The sequence below is a fragment of the Ogataea parapolymorpha genome, chromosome VII, assembly GCF_000187245.1.
Source record: "Ogataea parapolymorpha DL-1 chromosome VII, whole genome shotgun sequence".
Taxonomy (NCBI): domain Eukaryota; kingdom Fungi; phylum Ascomycota; class Pichiomycetes; order Pichiales; family Pichiaceae; genus Ogataea; species Ogataea parapolymorpha.
The window spans coordinates 686,084-697,288 of NC_027860.1; the positions used below are offsets into that span (position 1 = coordinate 686,084).

The 11,205-nt window shown below is 52.4% G+C and overlaps 8 protein-coding genes across 8 annotated transcripts; 4 read left to right on the top strand and 4 right to left on the bottom strand.

Moving 5' to 3' along the window:
- Positions 1–8: 8 nt before the first annotated feature.
- HPODL_02762 (Mitochondrial respiratory chain complexes assembly protein YTA12) lies at positions 9–2,456 on the bottom strand (the record flags this gene model as incomplete). Its single annotated transcript, XM_014077078.1, has 1 exon — positions 9–2,456. The coding sequence occupies one exon, from the start codon at positions 2,454–2,456 to the stop codon at positions 9–11; it is 2,448 nt and encodes an 815-aa protein (XP_013932553.1).
- Positions 2,457–2,709: 253 nt separating this feature from the next.
- On the bottom strand, positions 2,710–4,779 carry HPODL_02763 (Vacuolar protein sorting-associated protein 1; the record flags this gene model as incomplete). The annotated part of the gene is made up of 1 exon (XM_014077079.1): positions 2,710–4,779. The coding sequence occupies one exon, from the start codon at positions 4,777–4,779 to the stop codon at positions 2,710–2,712; it is 2,070 nt and encodes a 689-aa protein (XP_013932554.1).
- A 432-nt stretch (positions 4,780–5,211) lies between these two features.
- HPODL_02764 (uncharacterized protein) lies at positions 5,212–6,096 on the top strand (the record flags this gene model as incomplete). The annotated part of the gene is made up of 1 exon (XM_014077080.1): positions 5,212–6,096. The coding sequence occupies one exon, from the start codon at positions 5,212–5,214 to the stop codon at positions 6,094–6,096; it is 885 nt and encodes a 294-aa protein (XP_013932555.1).
- A 28-nt stretch (positions 6,097–6,124) lies between these two features.
- Positions 6,125–6,579, top strand: HPODL_02765 (uncharacterized protein; the record flags this gene model as incomplete). The annotated part of the gene is made up of 2 exons (XM_014077081.1): positions 6,125–6,221; positions 6,287–6,579. The coding sequence occupies 2 exons, from the start codon at positions 6,125–6,127 to the stop codon at positions 6,577–6,579; spliced, it is 390 nt and encodes a 129-aa protein (XP_013932556.1).
- Positions 6,580–6,583: 4 nt separating this feature from the next.
- HPODL_05342 (uncharacterized protein) lies at positions 6,584–6,931 on the bottom strand (the record flags this gene model as incomplete). Its single annotated transcript, XM_014077082.1, has 1 exon — positions 6,584–6,931. One exon carries the CDS (start codon positions 6,929–6,931, stop codon positions 6,584–6,586), a length of 348 nt encoding a protein of 115 aa, XP_013932557.1.
- A 69-nt stretch (positions 6,932–7,000) lies between these two features.
- HPODL_02766 (Subunit of the RNA polymerase II mediator complex) lies at positions 7,001–7,693 on the top strand (the record flags this gene model as incomplete). The annotated part of the gene is made up of 1 exon (XM_014077083.1): positions 7,001–7,693. The coding sequence occupies one exon, from the start codon at positions 7,001–7,003 to the stop codon at positions 7,691–7,693; it is 693 nt and encodes a 230-aa protein (XP_013932558.1).
- Positions 7,694–7,725: 32 nt separating this feature from the next.
- On the bottom strand, positions 7,726–9,513 carry HPODL_02767 (uncharacterized protein; the record flags this gene model as incomplete). The annotated part of the gene is made up of 1 exon (XM_014077084.1): positions 7,726–9,513. The coding sequence occupies one exon, from the start codon at positions 9,511–9,513 to the stop codon at positions 7,726–7,728; it is 1,788 nt and encodes a 595-aa protein (XP_013932559.1).
- Positions 9,514–10,225: 712 nt separating this feature from the next.
- HPODL_02768 (uncharacterized protein) lies at positions 10,226–11,161 on the top strand (the record flags this gene model as incomplete). The annotated part of the gene is made up of 1 exon (XM_014077085.1): positions 10,226–11,161. The coding sequence occupies one exon, from the start codon at positions 10,226–10,228 to the stop codon at positions 11,159–11,161; it is 936 nt and encodes a 311-aa protein (XP_013932560.1).
- Between the last annotated feature and the right edge of the window lie 44 nt (positions 11,162–11,205).

Genomic DNA, 11,205 nt, shown 5'->3' on the forward strand with positions numbered 1-11,205 from the left:
TTGTAGAATTACTTCTCCTCTCCTTCCCGCTCCTCTTTCTCAGCCAAATACTTGTCGAAAGCGTCGTTCTTGTTGGCAAACGGCCGTTTCCCCAGCAGTCGGATCATGTCCTCTCTGGTGATCACCTCTTTCGACAGCAGCTCCTCGGCAACAAGTGCCACCTCCTTGGACTTTTCCGTCAACAAACCCTTGCACCGCTGGTAGCATTCGTCCACGATGCGGTGGATCTCCGAGTCGATCAGGCTTGAGGTCTTGTCGCTGAACGGTTTCGTCATGTCGTTGCCGCGGTCCACGTTGTAGTTTATGAGCCCCACCTTTGGCGACATGCCGCACTCCAGCACCATTTTCTGGGCCAGATTCGTCACCTTCTCGAAATCGTCTGAGCCGCCGCTAGTGACAGAGTTAAAGTGCAGCTCCTCCGACACACGGCCGCCCAACGTCATTGTCATGCGGTCCAGCAGTTTCCTCGTGCTGTACAGATAAATATCTGGCGGCAAATACTGCGCATAGCCCAGAGCTCCCTGGCCACGCGGCACAATTGACACCTTGAGCAGCGGGTCGGCGTTCTCCAAGAACCAGCCACAGATGGCGTGACCGGCCTCGTGGTATGCAACGATGCGCTTCTCGTCCGGTGACAGCAGCTTGCTTTTCTTCTCCAGCCCGGCAATCACACGCTCGATCGCCTGCTCGAAGTCGTGCAGGTCGACAAACTCCTCGTTGTGTCTGGCCGCAATCAGAGCGGCCTCATTGCAGCAGTTGGCGATGTCTGCACCGGAAAAGCCGGGCGTCATCGTCGCCAGTCGGCCCTTGAGATCGTCCAGGTCGGCACCCTCCTTCAGCTTGATGTTGCGCAGATGCACGTCGAAAATGGCCTTTCTGCCCTCCAGCTCCGGGTTGTCTAGATATATCTTCCTGTCAAACCGGCCCGGTCTGAGCAATGCTTGGTCCAAAACATCGGCACGGTTCGTGCCCGCAAGCACCACCACGTAGTCAGATGTGGTGAAGCCGTCCATCTCAACGAGCAGCTGGTTCAAGGTGTTTTCTCTCTCGTCGTTGCTGCCGGCAGCACGGCCTTTTGACCGCGACTTGCCGATCGCGTCGATCTCGTCCACAAAGATGATCGACGGCGCGTTTTCGCGCGCCGTCTTGAATAGCTCGCGCACCCGCGACGCCCCGACTCCAACAAACATCTCCACAAACTCAGACCCAGAAACGCTGTAGAACGGCACACCCGCCTCACCGGCCGTCGCCTTCGCCAGCATCGTCTTTCCCGTTCCTGGTGGACCTGTGAGAATGGCTCCGCGCGGGATCTTGGCACCCAAACGCTCGTACTTTTCTGGATTTTTCAAAAACTTGACAAACTCCATGATCTCCTCCTTAGCCTCGTCACAGCCCGCAACGTCGTCAAACTTGATCTTGACGCTTTTCTCCGCGTTGAACCGCTTGAACCGGTTGCCTGTGGCGCCAAATAAGCCACCGCCAATGCCCGGAGCGCTGTTGAGCATTTTTTTCGACGACCAGATGATGAACGCAAACAACAGCACCGTCGGCAAAATGTTGTACAGCGCCTTAAACACAGACGCGTTCTGCACATACATCACCGGCAGCCGCAGCTCCTCGGGAACCTTGTTCTCCTCTTGCGCCTGCTTCAGCTTCTCCTCAAACACCTGCACAGAGCCGATCGTGAAGTAGTACTCGGTGCGCGAGTCGTGCACTGGCTGACTCCGGCCCAGCTCGTTCATCACCACCCGCACAAGGTTGTTGTTGACCACCACCAGTTTCTCCACGTAACCTTTGTCCAGCAGCGACGTGCGGAAATCCTGCCACGTGATCTCGCGCTCGTGCGACTCCAGCGAAAAAAGATAGTACGTCAACAATCCCGTCGAAATCCAAAACAACAGCACGTCGGGCCTCAATCCGGGCCCCATTGGACCCATAGGCCCTGTAGGATTTCCACCCGCGCCAGAAGCATCGCCCGGGCCAGCGTCCCCCTTCGGAGGACTGAACTTGCTGCCAAACAACCCGTCCTTCTCTTCCCGCTCGTTAAACTGCTCCTGCTTCTCAGTATGGTAATCCAGCAGCGACTTGTGGAACTTGTGCACGTTCTCCATCTTCTCACCCGCACGAGTGGCCATCTCGTCCGTCAAAATTGTGTTGATCATCTTTGTCGAGGACGGCGAAATAAGTCCGCCAATCTCGTACTTGTCAAACAGCTGTTTGATTTTCGCCTTCTGTTCCTCCTCGCTCAAATCCTTTTTGTACCAAATTTTCTTCAAATCGATCAACAGCTCCTCGGCCTCCTCGTCAGTCAATTCACGATCGCCGTCGCTGTTAAATTTCTTGGAGGAGTTGAAACGAACACCACCGGACCTGAGAAACCGCATAGAGGGCCGAACAGTGCTCGGCACCTTGAAATGGGCTAAATTGGCAGTCGAGGACACCTTATTGGACACCATCTGGGATACCTGCCTGTTCAGCAGTAAACGGGCCCCACAGCGCAAAAAAGAGACGTTCCGGCCCGGAAACGCCCTGCACATTCGTGTAACAGACATAAACCTAAATATCAGCGGTTAGCGTGTCGAAAATGCGGTCGTATTGCCAGCTAACCTGTCTATGTCTAGGTTCGCCACTCTTGAAAAACTACAACTTTACTGAAAATAACAGAGATTAATTCTTTAGGTGGTCGTGCACGTATCAATCTCGGATGGCCTAGACAGTGGAAACGATCTCTGAAGCGTGTTTGAGCACCTCCACCATCTTCTTGCACTCCTTTCTTCTCGCAACAGTGATCTCGTTCTCCTTCACAAGCGAGTCCAGGTCCTTGTTGCCGTACAGTTTCTCCAAAAGCACCTTCTGGATGTCGTTCTTGGACTGCTGAATCAGCTTGAGCATCACGGCCTTTGGGACAATGTCGGCCACCGTCCGCTTGACAATGTTGAAGTACGAATGTATAAGCAACTTTATCACCTCTGTCTCCTGGGTCTCTCTATCAGTCATCTGGCCCGTTGCCTTCAGCACGCTTGGAGGAGCCTCCATGGCGGCCAGCCGTTTTTTATTCTTGGACGAGAAGAAGCCACCAAAGAACGATGAGGACTTGTTCTCCTCGTCGTTGATGGACGACGCCGAGTGTGCTGGAGCAGGTAGCGGCTTTCCTGTCTTTGGATCGACCTGGACAGGCGTAGGATGCAATTTCTCTTGGACCATGGCAAGCGCCTGAGACCCCTTGAGTAGGTCAGGGTGTGCTGTATTAATGTAGGTCTGTTCAGCCTTAATGATATCCTCGACAAACGTGTTTGTCGGCAGCACAGACTCCCGTAGATACTGGATGAAAATCTGGGAGATCTGTTCTTTCAAGCCGGGATATCTTGCGTACTCTGGTTGCGCAAGAATCTGCGACAAAATACGCACCAGCTCGTCAAACACAAGCGTGATGCATCTGAGCGAAGGGTCCTGGAATCTGTGGATCTGCTGTTTCACAAGCACCTCAAAAGCCTGTGTGCCCACAAACAGCGACGGAGCAGAACCTGACGAGTTGTACATGATGGTTCTAATGTCTGCGTCCTTGATCTGGTCAAATGGGTCAAGAGCGTACACTCCGTTCTTGAAGATCTCGTGGAATACGAAGCTGATTCTGGCTCCTCCGCTCAGCTCGTTGGACGAGATGTCCTTGGTCTGTCCATCCAGGATTCCCGTGTAGTCGTTGCAGAAGTCGGTGATCACGCTCAAAACGATCGAGCTTGGCGACTCGACCATCTCCGGACCAAGGGCAGCAAGCTCCTGCTGATACTTCTTCAACGCTGTCTCGATTCTGGCCTTGATCTCAGGAAGTGTGGTTCTAATGTGGTTCAGCAGGATCGCATTCAGCTTCTTGGCCAGGTAAGGGGTACCGCAATAGTGCGCCTTGCTACTGTACGAAGGATGGTTCTCGAAGAACCGTCTCTCGTCGTTCAGGGCCTCTCTGATGGTCTTGCGGCTCTCAATGTCTTTCTGGCCCCTGTTAATCACAGGAACGTATCCGGATCGCAGCGGGATCACTCGGCCGGCCAGAATGTCAATCACATCGGTTCCCTGGTCCATCAGGTCAACTTTCGTCAGCACACCGATGGTTCTGAGCCCCTCGGGGTCGACCTCTCTGGCCAGCTTCAACCCGTCACTATTCGCCAGGTCCTGGTTGGCAGCATTGACCGCCAAGATGATGGCGTTTGGCTTCGATATAAACTTCATAATCATGTCTCTGATCTGTTTCTCGATATCTTTTGGCTGATCGCCCACAGGCACTTTCGTGAGTCCCGGCAAGTCGACCAGGGTCAGCGTCAGCACGTGTGGCGAGTAGATCCGTAGATTGATGGGTACAGAGCTGATTCCGGCATTTTTGCCCGTCTTGGCCTCCGTCTCCCTCACAATCTCATCCCTAATATCGTCGAAATTGTAGAACTTCTTGCCCGGCAGGTGCAAAAACTCTCCCCATTCCTCAGCGTTGTTCTCTGTCTTGTTTCCCTGCGCGTCTGTGGTCTGAATGTCGATCAGATCGCTTGCGGCACTCTTGCTGCTGTTGCGCCGGTTGATCAGTTGCAAAATCAGCGGCCGTCTAGTCACAATGCCCGTTCCCCTAGGAAGGAACTCGCGGCCAACAATGTTCTCCAGCACAGAACTCTTTCCCGACGATTGGGACCCGACAACGGTGATCTGCGGCAGATCGACCGGCGAGGTCGAGCCGGAGCCAAGAGGCGCGAGAGCGTCCTGGAGCTTGTTGATCGTTTGGATTAGTGTTTCATCCATAGTGGCAATAACAGCGAAGCGAAATAATAAAATATAAATAACAAACTTTGTTACCCGGCGGAGCTGGAATTTTGTCCCACCAGCCACGAACCGTGGGCACGTTCCACAGCGTTCCATGAAGGGGAGGTGGGAAAGCACCGCCTCAGCAACTGGACGTGTTGTGGCTGGCTCTGCCGCTAAGTCCAGAAAACACCTTGGCGCAATTTGAGACTACTGTCGCTGCTGGCAGCCTGGACCATCCGTCCGCTCCGATAGCAGTTTCCCATCGCGGTATCTTGACTATCTCCTTCTCTACAGGTTCCGTATTCGTGAAAAAGCAAATCTTTATTGGGACGCATGATTATGCGTACAGATAAGAATTCTTATCTTTGACGTTGAAATTCGACATCTTCCGGAAATAAATAAAAAGTGCCCATTCCTTCTTCTTTCGCCATGTCAGTTTACGAGGCCGCAAAGCTGGCAAACACGCTAGGGTTCGCCCTCATGCCGGTGGCCACCGTGCCGACGGTCGGCTCCACGGCGAGTTTAGTCCCAATCGTAGGCACCGTGCTGGACCTGGCGAACTGCGTGTTGTCCTCAGCATGGCAGCCGGACCTGAAAATGGCTCTTTCGCTAGTGCTCCGGGCGTTTCTGGACGCCTATCTGCTGTTCCTGTGGATCCAACAGTCGCGGCTAAAGAGCCCAATATCCGCCGCGAGACCCAGTTGTCTGCCCCGTCAAAACCGCTTCTTCTTCACGCCCAGCTCAATTCCCGCCAATAGGGCAGAAACAATAGACCACCTGCCACTCTGCAACAACGACAGCAACCTTGTGATATCTGGAAGTTACCCTCCAAAACACAAACCGCAAACAGCGCCTGTCCTGGCCGCGCTTCTGGCCGTGTCGCCTGTGCCATCAAATGCAAGCCCACTAAATTACAGCCTGCAAAACTCACCGCCCATACCTGCCGGAACACCCGCGCTAATCGGCATGGTGCTCGTAGTGGCCACCAAGCTAGCAGAGTGCTACAGCACGTACTTCTGCGGCAGGAAACCGTACCAGAATGTTGGAGAGACGGTAGCTGTGCTCGTTGTTATGACAACACATTGGGGGTTTGGTTATTTATTCGATTCTGTAGCACTGCTCGCTGTGGTGCAGGCCCTCAACATCGTCGCCGTGTTGGGGTTGTTTTTCGTGCCAAAACGGAATCACGGCGCCCTTGCCAAGGCCCAATACGGATCATTGGACATGTCCGACTCACAGGCAAGTCTGTACGACTCTTTCGGCATATCCTCCATCGACAAAGACCAAACGGTGCACACGGTTGAGCAGCTCTGAAAAATCACAAAAGCCATGCACAGCCAGGATGTTTATTTTGGTCTTCGATGGAAAAAATTTAGGTATTGACGTTGACATGTTGAGTGTGTTTGAATATCCAAAGTTGCTTGCGCAGCTCGAGGTGAGTAGAATATGTGCACAATAACAAACTAACGCCAGAAAATCGTGGTATACGTGGAAGGCGAGTTAGGCTCGGAAAACGCAGCTGTGCAAAACTTCAGAGCCGAGGCCTCGAAGTTCGCCGAGCTCTACGGCCGCACAAACGACTTGCGCATCCTGGCGGCTGTTCCGAAGGCACACGATCAGTCTGCTGACCCCAAAATCGCCGAGCTGTGCGAGTTGGACCAACTGCAAACCAGAAACGACTCCATGCGCTTCATGCTCAAGCTTGAGGTCGTCAAGAGAGAAATAGTAAAGCTAGTTGGAGGAGAATGCGACTTGATTGGCGCCTTCAAGAATGTTTGGCGACAGCTCGGTAAATAGACTTCTAATCTTTGAGAATATCCTTAATTGACCAATCTGAGTTGTCCAAAGGACACGAGTTTCTTTTCTGGATCCATGTATCGATGCAGTGCAGGTGGAACGAGTGATTGCACACTCCCACCGCGCGCGGACACTTTGTATGGGTTGCTGTTCTCGAATTGGCGCCAAAGTTCGGGTTATTGCCGCAGTCGATACACGGTTCCATCAGGTGGTTTCTACAGATAGCACAGGTCTCGTTGTTCTGATCCCAGGTCCAAAAGGCCACTGCGGTCCACTTTTTGACCTCAAACCGCTTTTTCTTGGCTTGTTGCGGTGCTGGCGCAGGCAAATCAATATCCATTTGGTCGGCCATTTTCACGAAGGCGAACGGTTGGAACGAAAATTAAACAAATAAAAAAAATTACCAAATTTTAGTTTCTCCATGTCCGATTTGATATCCTCTCTTTATCCGCCGCCTCCGCCGTACGTTCGCTTTTTCACTGCCGAGAATGTGCAGCGTGCGGCCGAATTGCGCAGACAGCACGGTCCGGATGCCGAGAAACTGCTCTCAGAGACCAAAGATCTGCGATTTCTTGTTCCCCCTCTGCCCCCTAACAAGCCGCAGTACCGCTCTTTTGGAGATATCTGGAACTTTGAGGACAAGTTCATTACGCTGGAGGAGTCAGGAATTCAGCAATTGTATGAGGAGGCGGAGAATGTCGAAGAGGAGACGTTCACGGTGGAACGTATCGAGGAGCTCAAGAAAATGACAAAGTCGCTGTTGCTAAACTTTCTGGAATTTACAGGTCTGCTGGCCAAAAACCCGGCTTTGGCACACGTGAAAATTGAGCAGATCCGTGTGATTCTGATCAATCTGCACCATCTGCTCAATAGTTACCGTCTGCACCAGTCGCGCGAGGGACTGATTCTCAAGATGGAGGAGAAAATCAGAAATGACAGAGAGACCATCCAGAAAATCGAAAACACGTGTTTGCAAGTGGAGGAGCGCATCCGGTCGCTTGTGTGGCGCGAGAAAGACGTTGAATTCGAGCAAGTGGACAATTCGCAGAACGCAGAGCCAAGCCGAGAACAGATAGTCGAGAGCGTAAGACAGAGCGTTTTAGAAGGGGCCTAATTGTTATTTACTACTATACATATATACAAGGCTCATTCGGAAATTCCCACGACGTCGATCCACTTGACAAGGCCGCCACGCAGACACAGACGGCGTAAGTGGTTTCTTTCTTCTTCGCCAATGTCCAGAACCGGTGACAAAATTATCAGTTTATTTTTCACCTCCTTTTCGTCGTCCACAAGGCCAAATTGGTCCTGCTCAATCAATCCAGTCCCGTTGCGGAACCTGCCGGAAAGACTAACAAACGTTTTTGTGTCGCGAAGCGCGTCTAGGCCAAGAACAATCATGGTGTCCAGAGACTTGAACGTCATGCCTTCGACCGTGCTAACGTTGGCAACTAGCAGCCTTTCTTTTGCAGCCGTGCCAATTTCTTGGCCATTATACACCTCGGCGTTCTTCCCAAGCTTTGCGAGCAGGCCTTGTACCTTGAACACACTGGTTTCGTCAGAAACGATCACCAAGACAGATTTCTGGAAATTCTGTCTCTGCTTCTTCAGCAGCTTGACCAGTCCGGAAACGAGCACCGCCAGCTCGCCCTCGCGAACCTGCTTGTCCATTAGGCTGCGTTTACGTTTCCAGTACTTCACATAGGCCGTCTCTCCGTCGGCTTGCTGCTCCCAATCTTGGCGGTCGCCGTAATTTGGGGCTTTCATGTTTACCAAATTTGTGCGAACTTTTTTGGATTTGGTCATGGTTGGCCGCACCAAAACGCACCCCACGCCGACGTTCTTGGGCACAACACAAGTGTGGGCCATGTTTCCCCTGGAGAAATTGCCCATTTCGTGGAATTTGCTCCAGTCAAACCATTGAGTGTTTTCCTGCAACTCGTCCAAAAACGACCGCGGAGTGGGCGCCGTGGTGGTGAACAGCAGCTGCGGATGCGGCTCGTTGTGAAAACGTCGGTAGTCTTGGAGCTTCAGCACGTAATCTAGCAGCTTCACGATAGGCGTTTTGCGTTGGTCGTCGATCGGCGCGTCGACGTCCATCATATGGTCAATGTCGTCCACTCCAATGTATGCGAGACTGTTCACCTTCATGAAATCCATACCTCGAGTGGCCAGCAAATCCAGCAGACGCTGGGGCGTGGATACGAGGACGTGGGGGCACGGAGTTTCCATGAGGTCTTTGATCTGCTGCTCTTCTGTTTGTTGGTCTGCGCGGTACAGAAACTGTGCCATCGTCTGGATATTGGGCAGGCTCTTTGGTTTGACCCGACGGATGCTCTGGTACACTTTTTCCGCATACTTTTGCATTTGAACTGCCTGCAACCCGGAGTTCACCAACACGAGCGAGTTTATTCCCTCTCCGCGAGCCGGAGCACGGCGAAGAAAGAGACCGTGCGTGAGCAATGCCGTGCTTCTGCCTGTTCCCGGCTCGCCTACGGCCACTGTGCTCACGTATCCGCTGGCCAGTGCAAGGATCCGTTTCTGGAATTCTGTTGCCGTGGTGATGCCAGTCGAGCTCTCGATAGCCTTTGCAACTAATACATTGGAATAGAAGTCTCTGAACGTGAGGTTTTCCTTGGTGAGATCCACGCGAATGCGCTCCTCAATCGGGGTGTTGATGCGCACATTGTAGCTTTCGATTTTGCGCAGGTTTTTCTGCAGCTTCTCCTGGAATCGCGAGTCCAGCACTCCAGACAGCTGCGAGAGCTGGTGGTAGTACGACTTTCGCCATTTTTTGTCGTTCACGATCTCGGGGTCATTTTCGATCGCTTCCAGCAGCTCATCGTCGCTCATAGACGGAGACTCTGGTATCCTGCCCTGCGGCAGTCTCGTCTTGGTGGCCAAACGTCTGGCGAAAATCCACCCTCGTAGCATAAAAAATATTTTTTTTCACTTTTATTTATTTTATTTATTTCTAATTCATGTGGAACATTTGCAGAATAGCCAGAACGGCAGCCGTGGGATCCAGGATCCTGAGGTTGCGGACTCCCCTAATTTCCAGGATACCATGTCCGCAGCCGGCTATCCGATCAGCCAACGTCTTTGCCGTGCGCCCGCAATCGTCGACTGTCAAGATGGAGAAACCGATGCTGATGCTGGCTTTCACCTGCAAAAAGTGCCATGAGAGGTCGTCCCATATTATCTCCAAACAAGCGTACACCTCGGGAACCGTATTGGTGCAGTGTCCGGGCTGCAAAAATAGACATCTAATTGCAGATCATCTAAAGGTAAGTTTTCCATAGTATTTCAAACTAACTTCAGATTTTTTCTGATCACCGCATAAACATTGAAGACATCCTGGCATTGAAAGGCGAGAGCGTCACTGTGACGCCCGAAGACCTTGCTTTTGAGGATATCCCCGAAAAACTGCGCGACCTGATCGGCCACCACGCCAAAGACGCCCCACAGAAGCCAGGGCCAGACACGCCGCTGCTGAAGGAGTGAGCGGCCTGCTGGCTGTCATCCAGTCCTCTGCGGGTGTCTGGCTCGCCCTGTATATATTTAATCCGGCTCTGTGGCTTATCTAATTCTGCCGCCATATTTCTGACACCCGCTGGACCAAAAAAACTCTTCAACCTTTGCTATTATGAAGAGTGGGATTATAGATAAAATGGCCGACCTGGTGGCGCTGGTTCCCTGGAAGCGAGTCTCCGAGTCTGTGCTCAACATCTTCCCCAACGACAGCCTGCAATACATATGGATTTTTTCTCACTTTGTCACGTTTCTGGGTGCCGTGATGCACTTCTGCAGATTCCTCAGTCCAGCCTCCCTGATCTTTGCGTCTGTGCCCTGGTACAACCTCTCCCTGGCGGGCTCGATCTGTACGTACTCGCTTGTCGTGTACAGGAGACACATTCTGGACCCAGAGCTGATGGTAGCTGCTCCCTCGGGCTCTGTCAAGTCTCACCAGATGGACTACCACACAGTCCCGCTGGCCGAGATTCTCAAGTCTGAAAATACACATCTGCTAGTTTATGCGTGTCTGTGGCTAACGACGCCAACCAATATGCTCAAGATCTTTCCTTTTGCCGCGTACTCGCTGCTCAATCTCACCAATTACTGCATCATCGAGGCGTTTCCCAAACACCCGTTGTCGCTCGCAATCACGCCGCTGGTCACGTATATTGAGTATCCGCTGCTGTTGTTTGCCGCACACGTCGACCTGGCGGTTATTGGGCTTCTGTGCAAAGAAGCCAATAACCTGGGCTCTTTGTACGTGCTGATATTTTACATTTTTGTATGGGGGTTGCGGGTCGAGTATTCTGACGCCAGTCGGCTGGCAGTGTCGAACTTGCTGCGGTTTCTCGACAAGGCGTTCAACGAGGACGTTCTGCCACACGCCGTGCACAAGACATGGGTGCTGGCCAGGACAAAGTTCACGCTCATGCTCTCGATCACCGACTACGACACGATCGCCGCCGAGTCCGAACTCAGAGAATCCGCCTCATTCAGAAAGGAAAGGAGTCCTGTGAGAGAAAAGCCAAAGAGACGGAAGAAGAAGATCCACAGCGCGTGCTCGTGAGAAGCCATTTTGTAGCTGCTAAATTATTGCTACCATTTTTTTAT